This window comes from Zerene cesonia, chromosome 15 (genome assembly GCF_012273895.1).
Source record: "Zerene cesonia ecotype Mississippi chromosome 15, Zerene_cesonia_1.1, whole genome shotgun sequence".
Taxonomy (NCBI): Eukaryota; Metazoa; Arthropoda; class Insecta; order Lepidoptera; family Pieridae; genus Zerene; species Zerene cesonia.
Genome location: NC_052116.1, coordinates 6,020,793 through 6,041,136, shown reverse-complemented (window position 1 = coordinate 6,041,136; position 20,344 = coordinate 6,020,793). Strand labels below are relative to the sequence as shown.

At 31.9% G+C, this 20,344-nt stretch overlaps 2 protein-coding genes across 6 annotated transcripts in view; one reads left to right on the top strand and one right to left on the bottom strand.

Annotated features, from left to right (window-relative positions):
- Positions 1–550: 550 nt before the first annotated feature.
- LOC119832591 (ubiquitin carboxyl-terminal hydrolase nonstop) lies at positions 551–8,529 on the bottom strand. 2 transcript variants are annotated; one of them, XM_038356268.1, is made up of 8 exons: positions 8,493–8,529; positions 8,115–8,288; positions 6,800–7,035; positions 6,255–6,420; positions 4,625–4,735; positions 2,985–3,124; positions 1,616–2,254; positions 551–1,213 (listed from the first exon to the last, which is right to left on the bottom strand). In XM_038356268.1, the coding sequence occupies exons 2-8, from the start codon at positions 8,232–8,234 to the stop codon at positions 1,159–1,161; spliced, it is 1,467 nt and encodes a 488-aa protein (XP_038212196.1). In that variant the 5' UTR covers positions 8,235–8,288; positions 8,493–8,529; the 3' UTR covers positions 551–1,158. The 2 variants fall into 2 exon arrangements, with proteins under 2 accessions (XP_038212196.1, XP_038212195.1); XM_038356267.1 differs by having other exon boundaries at positions 8,358–8,512.
- A 1,259-nt stretch (positions 8,530–9,788) lies between these two features.
- Positions 9,789–20,344, top strand: part of LOC119832722 (cytohesin-1) — a 31,913-nt gene continuing 21,357 nt past the window's right edge. Inside the window, exons 1-2 of one of the 4 annotated variants that reach the window (XM_038356454.1) lie at positions 9,789–9,939; positions 10,077–10,150. In XM_038356454.1, coding sequence (XP_038212382.1) covers positions 9,861–9,939; positions 10,077–10,150 — 153 coding nt within the window. In that variant the 5' untranslated portion in view covers positions 9,789–9,860. Of the gene's footprint in view, positions 9,940–10,076; positions 10,151–12,092; positions 12,247–13,613; positions 13,950–14,132; positions 14,438–20,344 lie in introns of those variants that run through there. The other 3 variants (XM_038356452.1, XM_038356455.1, XM_038356453.1) reach the window with 3 other exon arrangements.

The window sequence follows — 20,344 nt, the reverse complement described above, 5'->3', positions numbered from 1 at the left end:
TATTTCATAAGCACTATTAGGAAAAGGATTTGATATACCTACCTACTAAATACACATCATAAATATTAATTAAATATCACAATAAACTAATGTCAGTTCGGTCAGTTACAAACTACACACGTAAGCGATTGTACAGGCATAATTTCAAATAATGTACAATTAAAGTAGCCTTTTCGTGAACACAAAATCGCTTATTATTTTTCGAAGAAATTGGAAACAAATGCAAACAAACAGCGAGGTAGATTGACCATTTGTTCAATGTCTATTAAAATACACATAAACACTTATTTTTATCATAATACGGTGTCTTTTTCTATGTATTTGATAAGTGATAAGATTTCTTTTTATTTGAGAACTGTAACTTGCATAATTTAATTTTAGACATATCCGAAATATAACGTTTAGGACACAAAAAATCATATAGATATTGATAGAAACAAAGTCATAAGAAAATAAATTATAGCTTTTATACACCAACTATGTGCTTCTTATTCTTAGCACATAAGTATATATAACAAATCTATTTATTTTTTTATTTTTCATCAAGAAGAAGGGACAAACAATTGAAAAAGAATTTTATGATACATATTCCGATAAAGAAAAATTGTAATTGCAATAATTAAAATTATAAAACATTTATAAGAAATCTTACCACAGATTACAGATTTACTTCGCAAACAATTACTAGTACGTCCTAGCTCAATAAAGCGATATATAACTAAAATATTAGTTGAGAATTCTTCAGTCCATATTGTTCACATTTATCTTGTGAATACACACATTAAAGCTTATAAACTAACAAATTCGTGATTGATTCGCGCTAGTCATAAATATAAAGCATGGTCTAAGAAACTTATCTCCTACGTTCTAATAACATATATAACACTTTGAAGAAGATAAAAACGTCAAGTAAGTTCATTTGAATACATATGCATATATATATAGATATATATTTCATGGTGAAATTCAGTCCTACTAAAGTGGTTATCGAATATTTGCTTTAGACTTTAATATTCTTCTTGATACGATGAATCAAGATTTTACTCAATTGGATGAATTTAGTGCTAAAAAAATATATTGAAAAAACAGGCTAGTATTTAAGACGCATAATACTTATTACATTACACATAAGGACATTATGTATTCATTATCTAGAATTTATGAAACGTCGCAATCATACTCCAGGACTGTTTTGTGGTAGAAGAGCAGGTACCTGTAACAGTTTATAGTAGGTATGTTAGAAGTGATGACAAATTTTATAGGAACATGTACTATACAATCTAAATATCTTCCAAACATATTATGTTAAAAGACCTATGATTGATAATTAAGTTAGCTTGGAAAAAAGTATTCACTAGTCCAAAATATTAGGGGCCAGTTTCACCACTTGCTGACAGCGTCCTTGATACTTTGTTGGACACTTTTTAGCATATTTGATGTTATATTCGGCCATTTTAACAGATAGATAAGCTAAACCATCATATATTTATATTAAAAATAAATATAGAATCTCTACATCAATCCTCGACCATTAATGATAAAAGCACATAATCAAATTCACAATTCATTAAAAACAACATCAAAAGTGGGATCAAAATTATTGCAATAAACTCACCCCTCACTATCCAACACTTCCTTCAGCGAGGCGCTAGTGATCATGTGATCATCGCACTTGTACCAGCTCCCTTGCATCTGTCTCACGTACGCCGTGTAATGCCCCGCGTCCAGCGAGCCCAAGTGGTTCACCACAGCGAACAACGAATACCGATTATCTTCGAAAATCCCATCCGGGGCATTGTTATTGTCGGCGGCGTCCACGGCCCTGCGATGCGACGACATGAACGGCGTCATATCCAACACGTCCGGAAACGAGACGAACGTTGATATTTTCCTATCGATTTGCGACGAATGCTCGAATCTTTTTAGATGGAAGCTGGCCACTATCGGCAAGGTTTCTAAAGTGAGTTGTTTAGTGGACTCCCGATACGCTCTGCAATTCGAGCATTTGATCTTCGCGGCAGATCCCAGATGTTCGGCGCGAGTGAAACGTTCCAGGCAGCCCTGGAGGGACCCAGAAGGGCCGGCGACGTCGAGACTTATGTCCCAGAACGGGTCAATGGTTGTGGAAACGCCGGAACACGACGTGCACACAACATCGCTCTGTAATCCGCCCGTGAATATTTGATCGATTATACAATTACATCGGCCGTTCTCCTTCTTTTCTCCGTTATCTTCTACCCCGTTCATGCAATGCCTGAAATTTTATAGACAAACAATTTATTTATTTTTGAAGTTTTCGAACATTGTTTAATAAAAGACGAAGTGTTATTGATTTTTATTATTTTATTAACTCATTCTGTAATCCTGTCTTATAAGTAAAGTAAATTAATTTAACTATATTACAAATGCGAAAGTTTGTGAGGATGGATGTATATGTATGTGTAACCGATTGCAATGATATTTGGTACGTTTTATCGTGGTATTCCAATGGATACAGACTTACGCGGATGAAAATGTGTTATATTTATAAGGTTAAATAATAAATGTTACATGTTGATCTTGTCACGCATTCAATCGTAACCTAATTATAACTTTGAATACATTTAATTATTTAAACAATATACAACAATAACTTCGCTTACAGCGATAACTACATCTTTGTTATGGATATAATTTGGTACATATGCTTTTATATTGGTGCAATATTATTTATTCATAGAAAGGTCCAATGGAATACTGCTGTGCATTAAATCCAAATTCACAGATTTGATTTTAGATAACATTTTCCTTATATGTAACAAAAATCTGATTAATTATAAACAACTTATTATTGTGAGTGTATCTCGGATTAAACAGTAAATCAATATTGAAGTTTACAAAGCCAATTCGAAACCAAAAATGTAAAAATTCACTTAGAACCAAATATCTCCCTCTTATGCAAACATCTTTAAAAAGGATGTATTCATATAAGCAAAATTATGCACCTGTGAAGCACGTCAAGTGTGGCTATGAAGAATTCGTGTGCATCCTGTTGTTCGTAGCCGGCCAGGTGGCGCGCGTGCGTCCATATTAGATGCAGCAGTCGGTGCAGGGTGAGCGGCGTTTTGGCGCCAGAGTAGAATTCCTAGATACAAAACTCTAGTCAGTCTTAATAATAGAAATCGATCAAGTGCTTGTCGGACTTGCGACACGAAGGGTTCCGTACAAATATGTTAAAAAGCATTGGTCACCCATCCAATTTATGTCGTTATTTTGTTTTTTTTATTTTTATTGGTCATTATGTAAAGATTTCCACTGGCTAAATATCACGGTTCGTTAGACCTACACTAACTGACTGATGACAGAGTTTTTACATTCATGCAATAAAATATAATATGGTAGAAAAAATTCATGTATTTTTTATATTTCATTGTGTATCCTCTAATATTATCCATGAGTAAGTTTTGAGTATGTCCTCAAGAAAAATTTGAGTAATATGTTGAAATGAAAAAGCTCTCCTTTGACCAGTGTAAGTTTAAGTAAACGCATACCAGAAGGGAAAAAACGATCGAAAGAGATATGATATTGATATGTTCCATGATCCACTTTTGCATATATTTCAAACTGAATGTTACAACTTTTATGGCATACACAAATGAGCTCATACGTAACCATACAAATTACGCTTTTATGTCAATTTACATGTCATAAACGTAGAGCGTGTATATGTGTTACTGAAAGCGGATGATTCAGTAATAATAACAAGCTAATTTTGTGCTTAGCGTTTTTATCTCAATCAATTGTCTACGTAATTTGCACCTAATATTTCTTAGTTGGACCACACCATACTAACGTTGTTTATAAACATGCGCTATATATGACTTACAAGAAAAACATACGAACATAGTGATGATGCGCGTTTTAATTTTAAAACATCATTACCAAGAATGAGCATAGTTTGTATAGCAAACATCTTACGTTCTATATTATTATGATATTGACATGTCTGTTCGCGGCAAATTTTTTAATTCAGCCGTTTCATTAATAGCCTAAGCTATTGATAAACGGTGACGTTTAATTAACTATTATTTAGCGATACTCCGATATTATATTAAACGTAAACGATACGACTGCCTATCGTTCAGGTAGTTAATTAAACGGCACCGCAAACAGTGTTAAAGAATTCATTTGTACACAAATTTTAACTCATTTTAATCCTTTAATGTCATTATGTAAAAAAATATTACTTTTAACTGACCACATTTAATTTTTTTTATTCCAAGAAAGAAAAAAAAACCGTTTCTTTAAGTTACTATTGTGACCATATAAATTTTATTATTCTATTTTTTATCCCATATTTTAAGAGAAAATAAATTAAAACGAGAAAAAGATATGATGACGTCAAACACCAAAAAAAGTCTACTAAATATAATATTATAGTTTTTATCTTAACTTGCACAGGAAACAATTTAAAAATTTGATTCAATATACCTAAGCCGCGGTCACACTGCCTCCATACAGATAAAATATGCATTATTACGAAGGTACTTATAGTTAGTTACGTCACAAAATGCAGTGGGCCAATCCGACAGCCTGTAACGCTCGTACAAATCAATATCGCAATAAGATATTTATAGACACGTACCTGGAAGAGCTTCGATACCTCGCACACGAGGCATTTCCCGGAACTCTGCGCTTTGCACTTATGCTTCTCACCGAGGAAGTAATCTCTTAGCAGGGGTGTGTGGATTAATGTCTGAAATACAATTTAATCGGTATTTTGAGATTATCAAGCTTCTATTGTCAAAAAAAAAACACACAGAACTCGGAGAAACAAAGGATCTTTGGACATTAGCAATTCATATATTGATTGTTTTCATTCCCAGCATGAAAGGACTTGCACATAGGTTGTAAAGGGGATAATGCATTTGGATTAATTCATATTGCTACTAGAATTTACTAAAGCCGCATATTAAAACGTATGCGATAATCTTATCAATAATAAATAAAGTGCATATCAACAATACGCCCATATTTAAGAAATAAATATAATTTCTTGTTACAGTTCAACGTCGCCGTATCGAAAGAACAATATTTAATAATACAACAATATACTTTATAAAGAAATGTCTGCAGGCGTTCATAACAAATTATTCTTTGTTGAAAATAATTTGGATTTAGAATAATAGAAAATAGACCTCCTCCTTGGCACAGTGGTTAACGCGTGAGCGTAGAACCGAGGGTTCCTGGGTTCGATACCTGTGGGGATGCACAAAAAAAAAATGTCTCGGTCTGGTAGGACACAGAAGGATCAGCCTTCTTGTCCATAAAGAAAATCGATCAATGAAGCAGATGTATATCATCTGCCCCATACCCAAGTAGGGATCACGGGACTTAAAAATATATATATCCTATCCATATGAAATTAAGATAATTTTTGAGGGACGGTGACCTCCGTAACGCCTCATGAATTCTCATAATTTTTTGTTTTCGAGAATGTTTCCGGTGTTTTAAATATACCTATATTAATTCAGCTATTCATAGCGAAGAAAATAAATAGGTACAAATAAAATGGGTACTCGTTCTTGATTATGAAGGGTGTCGCTTGGTTTTATAATAAACTATTTATAATATGTAAGAGGTTAATTGGGTATAAAAGAAGTTGTTACATGTTTCTTTTTTAACGGTTTTCGAACTAATCTAATGTAAGTATATGGACCGTAACATAACAACACAAACCTGTGATATCTGGTAAAATATACCATGTCGGTTTAATTATGTAATGTCAAAAAGGATAGTGATGGTCATATCGTTGATACCGGTGGTTCAATCGCGTGAAAGGAGATTTTAATCAAATGTGCCGAAAAAATAATTTTACCCATAACAACACATTTGGCGATTGATTTTTATTTATATAGATTATTTACCCTTATATAACCTTGTTTTTATAGTATGTAACAAGTTGTAGAAAATTTTATGCATATCCTCACCGGTATCAACCCTGAGTGGAATTTATAATATACTTATATAGGCTATATTAGAGTTAAAAGTGGAAAAAAAATTGGAATCTCGTGGAACAATTGCATGCAATTAATGACAAATTTATTTAAAAAAATAACTGTTAGCTTGCTTTTATCTTTTACCAAATAATTGATGAAAGTAAAAAGTTACTTGATTTTCCTCTAAAGCTCTTTTCTTTTTTTAATACAATCTCTTAATAATAGATACACCTATCTCCTATTCTAGAACATTATTGCAAATTTTTTACCACTTACTTGAACGATGCAATTCATGAAGCAAGTGGAGCCAAGATTCTGTAGACCTCGTAAACCAATGGTTGTGTGGGGGCCGATCATACGCCTTTTCCGCAGGCGACGGAGAGCCATTGCTTCATTATTGTTAGGTATCCAGGGAGTGAACGGCACACTCATCCCTAACGCCCTGTTTGATTCAATGTTTTAACATTTAGTTTTCTATTAAATAATAGCTTTTATAGCTTGCACCTTTTATTGTTTAAAGTTCAGAGATTTGAAAAATATATGGACAAATTAGATAGGAATTTGTAAGATTTTATAATATTTCCATATTCTGATTTATAATATAGATATAAATTAATGAAAGTAAATAATAAACAGTGATATAATAAAAAAAAAACTTAACACCCAAATGAACATTAGTAAAAATTAATGAATGTTAGGTGACGATCCTCAACTGTGAGGAACCGACTGAGGAGGAGGAATTAATGTTAAATTATGCACCCCATAATCACAAATGTATCAAGATATTCAAAAATACATTATTAAAAACAAGATCTACTTACTTAGCTTCTTTCAATCTATGTGTTGTTGCAATTTCAGTAAGTTCTCTGTCATATATATAGTCTTGGCACTGCGCACAAAACACATTTCCATAACTCAAGTCGACATAAAGAAAATGTTTTTTGGTTTTAGAGTGCTCTTGCATGTGACCAGCATAACAGGCAAAGTATATGCAGTGAAGACAAGAATGCATCCTTGGTCCTGGCTGACCACAAGCAAAACACAAACATGATGTAGCCTAGAACAAGAATACAATATAAACATAAGACTGAAATCTGAAATCTCTTGCTTAAATCTCATTTCAAAAGCCTATGGAGATTTCTCGAAATCGATTTTGTGTATCTAATGACTCCATACATGAAATGTGTTATAACTATAGTAATAAACTTCCACATTATCCATTCATTTTTATACCTAATTCAGGGGTCTCTATAATATGCAGCACACACAGATTTCAGCTTGATCAAAATAGTCCAAATTTCCATGCAATATTGGTAAATGTTTCAATAACAAATCATTGTTTGTAAAGAAATTAATTATTTATATAATTTATTTGTTAATATTTCATCTATTTTATAGGCATCATGTTCATACATGATGCATCATATGGGTACCATGATGCATATACTCCTGCTGATGATTATAGAAATAGGTATTTGAAAATGAGAATCCTATGAAAACATTTTTTTAACAATAGCCCTTCATTATTATTGAAAGGTCTTATGTTAAGTTTTGTCTTATCTTAGGTTATGATTTATGAATTGGAAAGTGTTTCTAATTATTCAAAATATAACTATCAATTTGTACTTATATATTCACTAGTTACATTAGCACATAAAAAGTGAATGTAAATAAACAATGGTGATGAATATGGTGTCCATAACTGTTGTACCTTTAACAAAAGCAAAATAAATATTATAAAACAAGAAACCATTGAAAATAAGGGAGAAGTGTAAATGTTTAGAAAAGAAGTTAGGTAATTTTTAAAACAATAAAAAATACAGCCAATTAATAAATGTAGCATATTTAATTATATTAGTATATATACTGAAGGGCTTTCAATATTCAATTATTGCCAAAAACCCCATGAAATGTAATGAATATACTGCATAACTTAATATATACGTAAATAAATTCAAATATAATAAAATATAAACACGAGCAGGCAGACATTTTAAGAGAAATATAAAAACAGCTGCATAAATTATCAAATCAGCTGATTACAAACAACATCATTGAATCTATAAAATTAATATATAAACAATAAAAGCTGAGCAAATTCATTGCTAAATCATTAATTGCATATCATTTAAATACCTTGTATCTTCTAGCTTCAAAGGATGTACACGAAACAAAAAATGCATGCACAATCCGATATGGACTTGTGCCTTTCGCAGCTTTAAAATTGTTTAAATGTATACAGCCTGTGTCATTCATTTTTAGTGGTATTAATAACCGACTCAGCTTAGCTACACTTAGTTTAAGAGTGATCTAAAATAAAAACAATATTATAATAATCACGAAGTAAAACAATCAAGTTTCTTTTATTAATAGACATACAATAATAATTTCAAGGAGAAAACGGATTTACAAGGAACTTTTTATAAACCACGAGGCTATTGTGACGAACATAGTATTTTAATCACTATCATTTACAATTTAGCACAACAAACGAAACATAAAAGACGACCGAACCTCAGCGACCCCTCACAACACAATACATCCATAAAACTTGGGAAATTGGTGACTATGAAATATGCACACTGGTTTAGTAGTGTAGTGTTGCCATTACCAATGTTGTTTTAACCCCAGCAGAGGCAAACGCATTGCCAAAGGGAATTGCAAATTATCACTTTTATATCTACACAAATTTAGCACCTCATCGAAAGATTTTTGAAATGAAAATGATTTTAATAGATAGGTCTACCTTGGTTCTGTATAGGTCCACAATAATTGTTGTTAAGTCACCTATGGTTATTTAATAAATATTTTTTTAATTATTAAAAAAAAATGCATCTTAGTATCACATTTTAACCAAAACTGCAAATTTTTAAAGTCCTACATTCGTTATACTTAGGTCAGTATTGGTCTTTATGTTTTACTTTAATACTATTTATTTGATATATATATTTTTTATAGTATGTAAATAATAATGTATTATTGGTGCATGCGTTAAAGGCACCTAGTCATAGCATGGCGCGAAATTCAAAGATTTCCCGTCCTGTTTTTATTGCATCTAAAAAATTAATTAAAATACAAACTAATCATACAATAACAAAATATAAAATGAATTACAATACAAAATTATCAGCAATTTCACATATAAATATGAATAATTAGTATGTTACTGTCCACTACTAGTATGACATTTTCAGAAGATATAAAATTCTTATGAACTTTTTTTTAAGCTACTGTATGTAGTGTCTTAGCGCCAGTTTTTCAATTCGCTATAAAATGAACATACCTATGAAGAGAAAGCTATTATATTGCAAAGCATAGTATTCTTTACAGTATTAAAACACACTTTTATCAAGAGGCTCAGAATAAGGTGTAAGTAGATTACGTGCTATGGAAGTAGTCCAGCAGATGCGGACTATGTTGTCAGCGAATGCTTTTTTCTACAATGTCTGTCAAATTTAGTTTTACCCTTGCCACGGGACTTTACTTGGTATCTCTAAAGGTAGGATAAAAAATAAAAACGAAACGGAATCTACGTTGTAATAGTAATTAGTGTTGTGTACAACACAAAAACTATTAAGATCGATATCCCTAGATATTTATGTAGCAAAATAAATTAGCTCAATTTTATCTCTGTGCTGAGCTGTTAGTTTGTTCTTTATGAATCTCCTCTAAAGCCTTTGACGAGGCCTCAAAAACCTCTAACGCATCTATATTCATTATGCCTTTAATGTGACTTGTGTGGCATTTTTTTAAGAAAATATATTATCTGTTATATTTAATATCTGTATTCTGTCAGTCTATGGAGTAATTAGTAAATAAATATGGCCGTCAGTCAATTTTAACGATGTAAACTTTTGTTTATGTTTTTTAAAATTTTAAGAAATGATAAGTGAATTTGAAAATTTGTCTCTCGGAGGAAATAACGCCACAAGTAGTCATGCAGATCCTTTTACACATACTGGTAAATATGTTGTAATTTTTGTGTACGTTGTGTTTATTGACCTCGATGTACAACTCCTTATAACAGTAGACCATTTGGAATTTGGATGAATAAGTACCGTTTAGTTATAATAACACTTCCTGTGTATTATCTTCCAGAGTTGACACCTGAACAGCAAAAAACTCTTATCGATATAAGACGACGCAAGACAGAATTACTCTTAGAGATACAGGTTAGCAAAGATTTTTTTAAACTTATCTTCATTCTACTCTATATTTGTTTCATGTCACGTCTGTATATCCTATAAACTTTTGAATCAAATGACTGAATTTCAATTTATGGTATTTAAAAATTGATATAATTTATCAAAAATCGTAATAAAACTATGTCTGTATAATGTAATTTGTATTGCATTAATACATTGCAAGTTTAGAGTGTTTTCTTCGTGTACCTTAACTATTTAAATAAAAGAATTGTTATTTTGTTATTCAATTATCAGTGTTATCTTTAAACTGCATTGGTCATGCTTTAGATAAGAGGAATATGTGGATTTATTACAAATTGCCACAAATTTAGTTGAAGTATCTGTTACATATGAAAAGAAATAAAAATTGTAAATTCTCAAAATCCAAATCTATAAAAATATCTGTTCATACCATTTTCTTTTAATATTATATGCCATCAATTGAGAAACTCTCCCCATTTATACTAGTGTCCCTAAGCATATATTAAAAAATATGAAAACGGAATTATATTGTAAACAAATGATTAAGATGAAAAAAAGTTATGTTATTAACCAAAGAATTCGAAAATTAAGTACAATTTCGTTATAAATTTCTTGTGAGTTTAATTTTATGCTTGATATTACATATTTAAAGCTTGTTCTTGGTTTTTGATATTTTTTGGAAAATACTTGAACTAAGCAAATACAGTACTGTGTCTTATGTTAACTTCGCTGTAGGCTGCCATGCGCTGTCATCCATGACTCTCTCTTTTCTGTTTCATCAGACATAAATATCCATTGAATAATCAGTTAAATATATTTCATTTAAAATATTCAAACATTGCACATTATACAGTAATTTATTTTTAAAAGAGACAGTAAAATGTTGATGCAATTTCTGTCATAACTAACAAAGTGGCATCAAAAATAAAAAATATAAAAAACATGTTATTCCTCCGTCTCCTTTGTGCAATACCAGCCTATGATTATAGAAATACCCGATTGTGATGTTATATGTATATGAGACATGTATAAATAGTTATCCTTACTGTATGAAGTATGCTGAGGTTTTAGTAGATAACATTATTATTAATATAAAGGATGTATGATTCATCATCATGGGAGTTGTGGTTTTGTAAGATTGGTTGTAAATACTTAAATTGTACTGCAATATGTATGTTCCAGAACAGTATTGAAGTGGTACTTATATGTTAATGTTACTTCAAAAATATTCAATTAATATGTTTATTTATTTATAAAAATCACTTGCCATAACAGGACACGCCCGATGGTACAGCCATACAAGATAATAATTATAAAACATAAATAAAATATACTGGTAGTTTATATAAGTATAGAAATGAAAGAGATAAATTAATTGAAAGATATATTATCTCGGTTCACCATGTTTTTGTAGTGGTAAATGTATTGAGTTTACTAGTGCTTAGGGATTATGCACATATCCAATGGTGAAAGAATCTTTGATTTGGTCTAGTTATTAGTATTTCACAGTTATCAGGCAAAAAAAAAAACAAACAAGCATTAGTATAATTTTATTTTTCACCATTTAATTTTTTTACATGCACCAAGTTATTTCAACATTAATTTTTTATGTTTAAAATTTTGCTGTAAATTAAAAATCATGTACTCAAAATGTTCATTAAACTACATAAATTTTTAGGGTTATATGAACATTTATGTCTCAATGTAAAAATTTAAAAAATTCATAATTGTTTGCAAATAAACTGAATTAAAGTTAACTTGTATATACTCGAATTTACAAAGTACTTTATATAAATACAAATGAATAAAAATACACATCACCATTAAATACCAACAATTCATATTATTACCAGTGCTTTCATTGAAAAAAATGTGAGAGCAGCGTAGTATAAACATCAATGCGAGCTTTACTATGGGCGAGGGGCGGCGAGAGAGTCATGGAGTAGAGCCAGTGTGCACCAGTTACAAACGGCCCGCGGTGCGAGTGTGACGCGTTTTGCAGTTAGCCGTAAGCCGGGTCTAACATTGCAAATACTGATAAATAGACGGTTTCAATTTATACAAAAGTCAATGTGGTGTGTGTAGTGAATTCTCTTGAAAAGGTTGTATTTTAAATGGGTTCCGCATTCTTGCGTAATAACTCATTAGTAAGTTTGCTAGTGATAAGGCAAGATAAGTGGAAATTGCTATGACTCGCACGTCGACTGTCGTTGATTTTGTTTATAAAACTGTCTAATCTTCCAGGACCTCAAATATAATATTTTTTTACGATGTTGGACTTTGCGCAAGACTCTCGCACATGTGGTAGACATTAACCTTGTGACTCATTAGACGGTTCAAATACTTTTTAAACTCTTAATTGCAATTTCAAAGAACCTTCATTCAATTATTATTTCTTAATTTTCACATGTTATCTGTCGAGTTCCTCAAATTGTTTAATTTACACATGTGTTATTTTATAAATACCACGTTTGCTCGTATATTGTATTTGGCAAATACTTAATTAGCACTAATACAATTTTTTATTTTTTTAATTTAAATCAATTATTTTCGCTTCATTGACTAATCTTGGCTAATTAATTTGCCTCAGTTTCACGCACTGTTAAAATAGAACTTAGTTATTTGGCTGTCGATCAAGCTTTTATTCAAAAATTAGGTTACGATATGAAAAATGAAGCCATTCTTCTCTAAATAGGTACCTTGGTTAGAGAATATTTAAATATTAATCGAAAATATTTTGTATTACCGAACTTTAAATATTTAACTAGTCTCATTAGTTATTTGTTACAAAGTGATTCATAACTGACATGTTTACAAGTCGATCATTAGGAATTATTTTGTCATCGTTATCTTATTTATAGTATCCATTTGCAAAGCGAATTGGGACAATAAGCCCCAAATAAAGTAAATTTATTACGTTAAAAGTAATTTTATTACGTTAAAAATATCTAAGAATTCTGATTGTTTCACTAGTGTTAAGAATGATGAATAGGATCTTTGCCATTAGCGAGACTCTGTAAATTTCGCTGTTTGTAATTGTCTTATCAATAAATAACTGCATAAACGGGTATTCCACAGGAATAAATATTGGACAATGTTTTTGAGTAAGCTGTTATCACGTTTCCTTTGGCCACTTCCGCACAGCTCTTTGTCACATTGATAACAACCGCCTACATTTGCGAGCAAATATTGTACAATTATAATCAATGATTTTCCAAATTCACTTAAATAAATATGATTGTTTAAATGAAATGGTTTACTTGAGTGTCCAAAGAGTCGAAAACAGTGTTAGTCAAAATTACCCCATCATTATATATAACTAGTAACTGTACTCTAAAACGGACAATCCAGAGCTCGTGGCCTCCTCTGACGGGTCCCAGTACTTACCCCATTAACCCATTGTTAATTCCAACAACTTTAAAAGTCACGTATATTCCTTTACAATTATTTGATATGTTTATTTGTCTAGAAAACAAAGCGTGTTTGTTGTGCAATTCAGAAATATGCACACATAAATACGGATATTACTCTATCATAATAACACACAACGATAACTGCCCGCTGCGTACACTCAGACGTGTTGAAGATAACAATCTAGATAGGTACGCGTATAGGTAGTTGTCAGTTGTCACGGTGCCAAACTTTTGTGGCGCTCGCGCCTGTCTTCAGTCGATTACGTTCCTTAGCGGGAAGTGTATGGCGCGCGATGTGTTTACATGTTCGCCTACTGTGCGAGGCGCTTTGGTGGCCGGTGCTGATGCGATGCGCTCGTGCAACGCGCACCTATGACGACGATTATGATCAGGTGTGTTTCTGCAATCATGGTTATCATTCCGCTTTACGCACCGCAAAGTAATGGCTTCATCTGTATTTGGCAGTAAACTGACGTAGGCTAACGACACTTATCGGCGATGTGTAGTTATACCAATTTCGACCTGTTTTGCTTTTGTTTTTGCGTTTCAATAACGTTATACCGGCTTGTTGATAGGTTGCTTAACTAAACGTTTCATGTGCCCTTGTGTGTGAGGATCCCAAGTGTACGAAAGTGTAATATGAGTGGTTTGCATTAGCGCTCGTGAAGTTATGTTTATCAAGGCTGGGCCTGTGGCCCCTGAAGATGAACGCCGAGGATCCGTTTCCAATTGGTTTTCCTCGTTGAGACGTGGAGGGCGACGGAAACGTGAAGACAGTGGTGTTCCAACTAATTATGGTTCCTTGGGAAGGCGAAAAGATGGAACGCAAACGCGCGGCAAAACGAGATCCGCATGGGACTTAACAACTGTAACTAGAATGGTCTGTATTATAATATTTAATATCTCAGTGAAAGCTTTGCGATATTTGGCATTCATATTTAGCTGGAGAGAGGAGATTAAACTTTTGGCAATTATCCAAATGCGCCGGATCGATCACACTTTTCCAGACTGCGTGCGAAAGGATGACTGCACAATATTCAATGATTTTTGACCTTGCACTTACTATTGTGTTCTACGTAACGTATATGTGACTATGGGTGAATAAAGCGATTATTGTATAAAGTCGAACAGTCCCACGGACCATGACAATAATTCTAATGCGGGTGCTTTTGGTAATTTGCCTGATCATTGTTGGTTGATCAAAAGAGGGTCTCATATAATTCTAAATTGATCTTTTATGTAACAATTTAATGGATATAATTTTTATTCTTATTTATTTAAGACACGGCCATTAAAAAATCTTTATCTTAATGACAGTGTATATTAGGAACCCAAAATAATACTGAACTAAAAATATACAGAACATGACTTTATACAGGAGAATCATAGTTGAATGACTGTTCATTCTATGAGAACTCACTACTTAACTAATTTTGTGATCATATTATCAGTTATCTATTTTTGTCTTAATTATAATGTAAAAGAAAACATTTGCTACGGATTATTCTATTCTTTCTCATCATTATCATATTAGTCATTTTTATTCTAAATTAACTTTGGTGACGTCTGAACTGACTTAAACTGTGTCGGACCTAAATTCGTTTTGGTTTTTGTGCCAATTATAAAAGTTTTACACATTGACACACCTTGACCGTAATAATTTATATTCAACTGTCATAGAAATGGTTCTTTTATGCCCGTCATACAGTTTCGGGAATTACAAAAGTAGCATCAAGCTTTAGACCTGACTTGAATTTTCTATCAAAAATGACGGTTAATGAATCACGGAAAAATGGAAATTTGAAGCTGCAAAACATTCCAATACCATGGCTCCTATACTTATGCTTCAAATTGAACTTGAGGTCGTCAAGCCTTTATTTATATGCAGATGAGATCAGAGTACCTTGTGTTTGTATGTAAATGACATTCGTCACCATTATATTTATCTGTAGTTTTATAAATACATATAATGGTGAGTAAGAAATGTATTTGATGTGTGATAAGTGTATAATATATAATATTCACAAACCTATAACCCCTGAAATAAACAGTATAAAATCAGTTGTGAATGATTTAATTATATACACATAAAATAATATTTTTCGCTACCTAGACCCTTAATAGATTATTTTTACAGACATTGGGCACAGCGGGGTTCTTTTGCCATATGGCCTTTGAAAAAGTCTTATCGTATACCGTAGTTGTAAGTAACAATACGGTATTAAATCCTGTTCTCGCTGAAAATACGTGTCGATAATTGCATCTTAATTGTCGACATCTAATCTAATCTAATCTAAAAAAAAAAAACAAAAATAGTTTACAAATTCTTAGAATTGAATGTATCTTCGTTTGTAATCTGTTTCCAAGAACATTGTACATGCATTAATTCAACTAATAAATCTAGCAATAAACTAGACGAACAGTTGCTCTATTGGTCTTCACCTTCTTTAAATTCGCAACATCGTCTCAATCTTCACTTTTGTCAATAGAAACGACTGAGGCTTTGTTTCGAATAGTCAGGGTGCACGCAGGTATTCGCATTGACTACACCTCCACGTGACTCAGTCGCTTGACACGTTTGAAATTTAAATTGAAACCCGTTGAATCTTTTTGCATAGAGAGAAAAAATACATTTGAAACGTTAATATATTAAGGATACGTGTGCGTGTACTTGTTATATTTTTCCTCATTAAATTTCAAGGCATACAATATGGTCCGGATCTTTTCGAATAGTTTTAACAATGTATTATGCGACTATAAAGAACGCCTCCATGTTGGTAACTGGGTACTCCCAGATACGCTGAACGTTTAAAATCCAGTCATGCATAAACTTTTGGTTTAGCGCAATCCATAATCCATTGTTATGATATTATGATTTCATTTCTTTCTTTACCATGACCACGGTCAACTGCCTGTTCTACTATAATATTTTATATAGTTATATATACAATTACTCTTCTCAGAAATAACTTGTTATGTATAACGACCTTGTATCAAAGTAAAATACCACCAGTATCCGCATTGCGTTTGGCAAGGAAAAGAGTATCAGTTATATCATGGATTTTGTAGGGTTGTGTCATAAAATTTTTTTTCCCTATTTTAACCTTTCTGTTCAACATTCAAACTACTGAAATGTATACCAGGCTGTAACTACAACTTGTCTGGCTTCGCTTGGGATAATACTAGTTATTTTTTTATTTAGCTTTGTAATGGTGAAATTATGCTTAAAATTGTTCAAGAAGCTTTTTAAATCGAAACAAACTAACATAAAATTCAAAACTTTAGGCATCAATATTAGTATCATGCTTATAGTCAAACATGTCTATCTTAAATAGTCAAAGCACGAAGATAGATTTACTTTCCTTGTAAACGAGCTGTAATGTTGTACCATGAATAACTTTGTTGAAATAGATTGGTTGAATCAGGCCTTTGGTTGATTATTTTAACAAGATTTCTATTCTATTTTAACTGTTTGAACGTTATTCCTCATATCATAAATACGAGGAAAAATACATTGAAGTTCTTCACAAACTCGCAAGTTCAGTTAAAATTAATATACATAAATTTATTCAAATTTCGAATGCAATCCGGCTGCGCGCTAGAAGACGACGTCGAAAGTGTAGACTTTCCTTATTGGTTTATATTGATTTATGTGAAACTTTAGATGAAAGGGATAAATATTGTACAATTTGTTCGGAAATTACGCCAATGTGTTAGTTAGTAGAGAGGTTCTTTGGAAGTTTCTAATTTAACCACAAAAATATCGGACTCGACGCATTTTTTTTTTTTAATTTGTAAAAAACTTTAAAAAAAAAGTGTTTTCAGTACTTGTTGTACCCACTTTTATGTTCTTAAGTAGATTTCTTAAAGTAATTGTATGAAGACCTTTGTGTTTTTGTTGGCATTGTTGTGCATCGTTCCAGGAATAGTTTTTGTCAAAGGGAGTTGACCTTGCCAGGGGAAGGGGGTACGCGGCCGAGAACGTACGGCCGCCGACTCGCTAGACGGGTTTAACGTGCATTGCGTTATAATAACCACCTTGTACTGTTAGATATCGAGAGCACATATTTGATGTTTGCAATCGATCATTTTATGTAGCTATGGATCTCTATATCCACTTTAACGTGACCAGTTACTTTGCGATATTATCTGCGCTTTTTACCTTTTCATGATTGACCTATGACGTTGACGTCAATTGTTTTTATTCGGCAAATTTTGTTTGAGACTCACTAATATAGCTACGGAATATAAAATCCTATTTTAATCTGTGATGATAGCATACCATTATTATCAATGTTTATCATGTAATGTGGAACAATATTTACGTTTCAATCTGTTTTATCTTCAAACTTCCAATTTTATAAATTATCGTTATTTGTTGAGGGACGTCAGGGAACACGACACGGTTTTTGTGTTGGCCTAGCATTATTTCCCCAAGAACAGTTATAAAGGCTCCGAAATTTTTTAGCATTTATAACTGGTCTGCTAATACCGCAAAATAACGATGTTGGTGTAAGTATATCTCGACTTTGGTGTTATTAAAATCTTATTTATCTCATAACCAAATTGAATATAAACACTCGAGTTTATTTGTTTAAGCAGAATAAATATGGGTCCTTAATGGATTAAAGCTCAATAAAAATAATCATCAAAAATAAACGTATCAAAGAAAATAAAAAATCTTTTGTAATAAATTTGCATTATTAATAGCATTTTAGTAGGAAGTGAGAATAGGTAATGGTTACTTGGAGAAACTTTACATCAAGCAATTTTAATGACGTATAGGTATTTACCTCATTGATCCTTTTCCTTCGTTCGGTATTTTTGTTGACGAATAACAGATGAACATTCCAAGCTTTTATTTTCCTTATAACAAAACAGCAGTTCTGTTCAATGTTCGCCCGCATGTCATTTTGTCATTATGAAGTAACGAAAGTTATTTTTAGACAAAACAAACATTTGCTTTGTGTTAGGGTGCGTGTTCATTGGTAAACATAACAGATAAAAAAAAAGTTACGAACATAATCACCATGCAATATATGTATATTTAATAATACAGTCTTACTGAAAGCTTAATGTATTTATAAATGTTATTATGTTATATAACCTGTATACAAAAATAATATATTTTTTTTCGGATCTACGCATTAAAATCGTATAGCAAGCAACAACTATGCCGATACGTTATTAGGGGATGTAGAGCACGTACACTTCATAGTATCTTGATTTTTTACCTTAAATAAAACAACTTATACCTATGCTTGCCACTTGACATCTGGATGGGTTGAAGGTTACTTATACAAAACAGAGCCTGAAGTGTTCAAACGAGATAAACAAATTTTTAAATTATGACATACGAATAGTGGCTTATTTTTTATTTTTCATTTTTGTAATGATGATTTATATCTGGCTGCGCCCGTGATACATATATATAGCATTCAAAATATTGAAATCGGAGAAATAATAGTTACTGAAGTTATATATGAGATCTCTAAAAAAACTACTACTACAATACTAAATGTACATAAAATTACGCGTTATTAGTGCATTAAGTATAGACCCCGTATTATTGAAGTAGTATTAATAACATGTTAACCAACTTCAATTGAAGAAATCCATTACGACGTCTCTCGTGCCAATAACTTAATAATTAGTTGGTCAGATGAGCAATGACGAGACTGATCGATTAGTCATCATAATATCTAAGTATTGAACAAAATCTAAAAGACTCATTACATTTATGATATTCAAAATTTCATTACGTATTTAGTGGATTGTGAACAAATATAACATCTCAATACCTTTATTGTCTTCTAAGTGAAAAAAATTAATAGATTTTTCAATTTATCTGCGCTAAGAACAACACTGCTTAAAACGGTGAAGGAAAACATCGTAAGGAAACCGGCATGTCGAAGAAACAAAAGTTCGACGACATGTGACGTCTGCCAACCTGCACTTGGCCAGCGTGGTGGATTATGGCCTGAACCCTTATAGGAGGCCTGTGTCCCAGCAGTGGGAACATATATGGGCTGATGATGATGATGATTGTATAACATCGAGAGCTTTATTAAAATCTAATGAATAGTACATTTTTGGTGAAAAGAAATAACGAAAAAATAAACATAAACTTAGTAATATTTAAATCACCTTCACCGGCTACTTAAAACATTGAACTTATTAAATTTAATACAAATAAATATGTTGTCCGACGTGGTTTCACACGGAAACTATCTATGGTTAACGTTTATTATCATAATAAAACGTTAAGAAAATTAATAGTGAGTGATACTTCCGCGTTTTACGGCATTGAACTTTATCAAAACATTTATAATGAGTATAGACTATGATGTAATTATTTCGGGCGCCATTCTCAATGGACCATATGTCTTGTAAGTACTAAATGCGGTCATCATTTATCGTGACGGCGTGCTTTACTGTTCTTCTTAATTAATAGTTACGACTAAATAACGCTTTCAATGTGCATGTACGCTAAATTCAGTTAGATAACAATTAGGGGATTAGTGATAAAAATGTTTTAATGAATTTTTTTACTTAGCAAATTACGGATTTTGCGGACAAAGTAAAATTTATCCAACACGTGCTTTTTTGCTTTAAGTTAGGTGGTCAGCAAAATATATGATTCATTATTTATATTGGAATTATTTGTCTTACTTTGCGACGTCATTTACACGTTAGGAGGATTCACCTGTCGCGCGAGTATTTTAACGACTTATAGAAATAGTGTGATTAGGTGCACACACCTGCCCATGAGTTCAAGTTTATTTAA

Excerpts from the sequence above, each read along its gene's own strand:
- LOC119832591 (XM_038356268.1), bottom strand. The coding sequence starts at position 8,234 with ATGAATGACACAGGCTGTATACATTTAAACAATTTTAAAGCTGCGAAA. Across the intron at positions 4,736-6,254 it reads TCATGAATTGCATCGTTCAA|ACATTAATCCACACACCCCT; the intron begins GTAAGTGGTAAA and ends ATTGTATTTCAG. Across the intron at positions 3,125-4,624 it reads AGGTATCGAAGCTCTTCCAG|GAATTCTACTCTGGCGCCAA; the intron begins GTACGTGTCTAT and ends TTTTGTATCTAG.